At 44.2% G+C, this 5586-nt stretch overlaps 1 protein-coding gene across 1 annotated transcript in view; it reads left to right on the forward strand.

Annotated features, from left to right (window-relative positions):
- The window catches only part of LOC144219241 (calmodulin-lysine N-methyltransferase-like), a 203860-nt gene extending 199799 nt beyond the window's left edge, over positions 1-4061 (forward strand). Inside the window, exon 9 of the mRNA XM_077749198.1 lies at positions 3450-4061. Within this exon, the coding sequence (XP_077605324.1) occupies positions 3450-3527 (78 nt within the window). The 3' untranslated portion in view covers positions 3528-4061. The remainder of the gene's footprint in view (positions 1-3449) is intronic.
- Positions 4062-5586: the final 1525 nt, after the last annotated feature.

Consider the following 5586-nt stretch of genomic DNA (forward strand, 5'->3'; position numbering starts at 1 on the left):
CCGCCGCCGCCGCCGGGCACCTCCACCCCGGCCGCTTTTGTCTGCCGCGTGCTAATAGCCGGGGCTTAAAAGTTTTCCATCTTGCGCGGCAATCAGCTTTCTTCCTCTCGATCGCTGGCCAAAGCCCCACGGTCCCTGGGCCGAGCCTGCTCGCAAACGGAGGAGCAGCGTTTTCCTCCGGGCTGCGTGTTATCCTCTTAGCCCTACTGTGTTGGAATAGAGCGTAACCAGCTGGAGGACTGTAAGACGCCTGATAATGCCGCTCTTTTCCGCTGTCCCGTCTTAATCTTGTTACACAAATGGTTGTGAAGAGATTCATGAATTTTAATTTTGCCCTCTGCATTAGTGCCTCACGTCACTCATACACAGCTGGCTTCTGTGCCGAGTTTTCCACCCCTCCTCTTACAACAGGGGGAAAAATTAGTTACAATCTTGGCAGTCGTGCAAGGTAAAAAAAAAAAAAAAAAAAAGAATCTACAGATTTAGGCAACCACCCATGAAGCTGATTAACAGTCAGTGATCAGGAGGAACAGATTTGCCTCTTAAACTTTTCACCTCTCATTGTTAACTGTGAAATTTTATTTCCGTTAAAAAGCAAGCCTGTAATCAAAACGGTGCCATTCTGCACTTTTCTGCCAGTGCTTTTGTTAAATTGTGCCCACACCATGCAGCCAGCGTGCTCAGGGACCAGGCAGCCAGGGGTGTAGTGTGTTTTAAACATATTGCCTTCGCTGCTCTTCCAGGCAGCCGGGGAAGAAAAATATACCACTCCCCGCTCCTTCCCAACCTCCTGGTCTCCTCCAGGCTAGGCATCCCATGCCTTGCCCTGCCCGACGGTGTGTGGCTCCAAACCTTTAGGATGCTGAGATAAGCAAAGTGTTTCTCAAGGTAGAGCCCGAACTTCTTCTCGAGATTATGGCTGGCTTGAAATCAGTTGATAAAAAGACTCTCATTCGTGCAGATAGCCTTTGAAATCTGCATGCCACAGGTTTTGTGGGTTGTTGTTTGTTTGTCTGTTTTTTTTAACTTTTGCAAAACCACCAGTGTGTTGATTTTCTGTTATGTTTTAGACTTCGCCGTGAAAACAGGCTGGGGCTCATTTGTGAAGTCGGTGCATTGTGTTAAAAGCATGGCCATATTGCACTTCCGCTTATCTATTCAAAATGCCACATTACAAGTGGCTGGTGCTTATAATCTGTGCGGTGTGCTGTTGATAATTGTGGATACTGTAAAGGGTAAACAGTCTGAACTCTATCCCTCGTGCTGCTGCTCGCTCAGCGCCGTGGCGAGGCTGAGCGTGTTACATCCAATTATGAAGTAAAGCATGATGCTACTAATAGCCGCTATATAATTTAGTTCGGTCCTCAAAGACCCTGTTTTAACCTATGAAATTGAAAAATTGTTTTATTCGCAATTTGCTTCTTGTTCATTTTTTTTTTCCCGAGGTGGTTTTCATTTCTTAAAATTATAATTATTAATTGAGCAAAGACGTACAGCCTGGCCAAATGGAATTGTTCTTAGACCGCATAACATTCCCTCGTCGGCAGTATTTCCCAACAGCCTTGCGTGTGTGTTCAGGTGCCCTGACATAACAGGCTTGGTTCAGAAATGATCTGGTGCTGGGGTACGGTGATGCCTTCCAGGGGCGTCGGTTCCTCCCCGTCGCAGGAAGGGCTCACAGTCCACACGGGGCTGGCCCCTGGCCCCTTCTAGCAAGGAAACCTCTGCTTTGGCCTCCAGAGGTCAGCACAGAATCCAAGTTAAAAGTGATTTCTAGCCCATATTTACAGAAGAATTATTTATCCCACGTAGTACCTCAGGGACTATATAAAGAGCTCATTTGAGTCTCTGTATATTAGTGCATTGTGAGTGAGTAGGTCAGCTGACTCACGCCGAGTAATCAACTTTCCCCGATCCCCAATCCCTGAGGAAGAACTTGGCCCCCTCTCTCCCCTCCGTAAAATAGCTCAGTGAGCTCCTTCTATCACTAGGGCAACTGGCAACGAAAGTATTTACAGTTGGTAGGTCCTGGGTAGTGGGTTTGGATTGGGAAGTTTGTGAAGCCATTTTCTTGACTTTTTTTTTTTTTTTTAAATAAGAGTGATGTTAAGGGAGCCGGTGGTTAGGATTAACACTGTCTCTACTTTGGCGGTAACAAAAATCCAGAGGATCTTCCTAAGTAGACAACTCATCATCTGTAAACGAAGCAAACCCCATCTAAGAAAACAGAATGAAGTTACCTCAGTGACTGGACCCCCATCTTTTCTTATGAAAATAGATTCGAGAGTAAAGATGAGGTTGGCTTTCTGTTCCTCAGTGAGGAAAGGTAAAGCCGGCTCCTTGCTCCTGGTCCTTAACGGTGAGGGTGTGTCACGGTCTGGGAATATGATTTAGAAGAAACACGAAAAAATTCAAGCTAATATGCCCCAGACCTATATGAATCCAGAAAAGTGTTATGGTTGGAGTCATTCATTTAGGNATAAAAGAATTGGTTCCATGTATAATTAAAAGAAATATTTATTTCTGATCCTTACCAATTAAAAAAGTGAGTTAGCGATTGGCTCAGAAACACCAACGTCCAAAATACTAACTCTTGTCTTTATGAGTAGCAAATGATGATTTGCCGGGAGAAATAGAAATATGACTGTCAAAGTCTTTTGGCTGAATGAGGAAAAGAGTACTCTAGAGTTGAGAACTCTGATTGGATTTTTCAGTCTTCCACGGAATGGCCCTCAGAACTTCACCTGAACGGTATCGAAGCTTGCTGCTCTACCGTTAGACTCTGCTTTCCTCCCCAGAGAAGAGAGTTTTTGAATTATCATTAATATTAAAACCCCTAAGGAGCAGCTGGAGAGCCTGTGAAATGTCTAAGGCCTGGAAGCCCGTCCCTTGTGCCCAGGTGCCGCGAGTCCCTAAGGGCTCTGAAATGCCTGGCTGCCTTGCTCCTGGGGCTCCGGTGGGGGACAGAGTGGACCAGGAGCAGAAACTTCGATGCCAAATGGCTGGTCTGGTGCAGATGAACGAGCCTCCAGCTCTCCCTTCGCTGAAGCGCCTCACAGTTCACAGAGGTCATACTGTCTATGAAAAAACACCCTGCTCTCCTCCTTTCCTCCTTACCCTGTCCCCCACCCCGACCCCTCCCGCCGCCCCAGGAAAGATCCCAGCCTGGTGCATGGGACTATCATACCCATGCCACCGAGAACTACTTTGAGTTGCTTTTTTGTGATTTATTTTCCGGGACAGTATATTCGGGTAAGAAGTCTTCATTGCATCCAACAACAAAAACTNTGTAAGCGATGAGTCACGGGAATCTACCCCTGAAACCAAGAGCACACTGTCCACACTGTATGCGAGCCAACTTGACAATGAAATATATTTTTTAAAAAAATTACAGGTCAAAATTCCTAATCTGAGTCTCCTTACCTCTTTGGTTCTGTTACTGTTTTCAGTTGAAAAAGGAGAACCAGGATGTATATGAAGAAAACCTTCATTACCCGCTTCTGCTTGTGTTAACCAAAAATGGATAGAGGAACAAGCTGCTCAAAAGACGAAGAAAACACCAAGTGCACAGGGACTGTTTTCACAGAAACAGAAATCTGTGACGGTTTGTTTTTTTTTTTAAGCCTCCCTGGGAAGGCTCCCTGAGGCCCCCTGAGATTTGCGAGCCCCTCACCACCTTTGCAACATTCCACATGTGGGTCATGAAGTCCACCTGTCTTCGCTCACGTTATTTTGCATCTGCCCTTCCCATGCCAAACCTTTGTCTTCAAATATCTACAAACAGCCTGAGATTTGAATGGGACTTGTGAGAATCCTAACTAGTTTTCCTTTTGGGACAGAATTTCTTTTGGTGATTCCCAACCACCACCACCACCACCACCGCGCCTCTGCCCCCTTTTAGAAAATGTCTTGGTCTTTGTTTTATCTTGGTGGCGGTACTTTTTAATCTGGAAACAGCGAACGTCATGATTCTTTCCTGGTTCAAAAAAGAAAGAAAGAAAGCATATCTTTCTCATCTCCCTCAAATTAATTGTATTAAATCTGCCATCTGTTTTTCTCTGTGTGTGTGTGTGTGTGTGTGTGTGTGTGTGTCTCTCTCTCTCTCTCGTTCTCTTTTTCCTTTTAAACAGGATGTTTTTTCCCCTGTAGATGTATAAGAAATGACTACATCAGCCCAAAGCCTCATAAACTGACCGTTTGTCCTCTGGACACAATAGCGTGGCCAGCCCTCTGCCCCTCCTCTCCAATTATGTGTGATTAGTCTCAATGTGTTGTGTCAAGGAGGAGGAGTGTGCTGAGTGCTTATTATCTGTTTAGGTACAAGAAGAGCACATTTAGGCTCTGACTATGAATGAAAAGTGAGCCTTTATCGGGGCTCACATCTAACTGCTGCTATTCTCCAGGCCTCTTTCAAAATAGGTCCTTTCCAGAGAAATGTTCAATAAATGGTTGCTACACTGGATCGCAACCAGGGGGAGTTTTTAAAAACTCAATCACACAATTATCTTATTTAAAGTAAGTACATCTTCTTGTGTGCCGAGATTCAAGTGTGTAGTAAACGTTTAACGGGTGCCACCTAGGATTAAGAGAGAATGACTTTTCTGCGGAGAACCCAAGCATATCCTTGCCTGGTGCATCCACGAGCTGCTCTAATGCCTTTTGTGGAAATTCAGATGTTTATCTGTAAGGAATCATCTGTGCCCACTTTAGCAGTAATGTCATTAGTAGGTTAGCCATGTATTCTCATATCTTCAGTGGAGGCAAAGCGTGTATTTCATGTGATACAATTAAAGTGCTAGGTGGGAGACTGGAGGGGGTGGTGCAAATCCTTTTGCATGTTAAACAAACTTAGCTGTCATAAAAACAGCCGCTCTCGCATGTCTCCTCTGCTCACTTCTATCATCAAACAAATTTTTCACCATCAGTTTGCATGTCCTTGTATTCACCACTTTTTCTGCTCCATTAGAGCACCTAGATGGATCTCGGAAGGCATAGGTCAAGTCGCAGTTAGATCATACATTTCTTTCTCACAAAAACTTGAATTGCAATGCCAAGCGATGGGCTAACATCACAATAACAGCAATTTATTCCTCTTTGGATAAAACAGCAGTCTATTCTCAGTGCTAGATAAAGACCAGGGCAATGCAAACCAGCCATTTAGCCGAGTAGTTCAGCTCGTGGCAGCTCCCCTTTGGCGACTGTATAGATTGCACACTGGCTTCACATTTCCTTGTTTAAAAATTAGAATTCGGAATGTTTTAAAAGGCAACACAGGTAGTTCCATTTATGCGGGTGGAAAAACAGCCGAAATTATTTCTTCCATAAAACCTGCAACTAAAGCAGCCAGACAAAGAAAGCCTGTCCCTACAGTAGCATCTGAGATGGTCTGCCCTTTTTCTTTTCTTTTTTAAAATGTAGAGAATATTGTCATTTTTCCCCCCCTCATGAAAAGACATGAATTGGCAAGAATTTCATTTGCATTTGGGTGTTGTGGGGGTAGAAATCCAGTGTTTATTTCTTTGAGAGAAATTTTATTTTTAAAAGCAGACTAGTAATGTGTTCTTTAAAATAGATATATATCTGAGA

This window comes from Crocuta crocuta, unplaced genomic scaffold (assembly GCF_008692635.1).
Source record: "Crocuta crocuta isolate KB4526 unplaced genomic scaffold, BGI_CrCroc_1.0 scaffold118, whole genome shotgun sequence".
In the NCBI taxonomy this organism is placed as follows: Eukaryota; Metazoa; Chordata; class Mammalia; order Carnivora; family Hyaenidae; genus Crocuta; species Crocuta crocuta.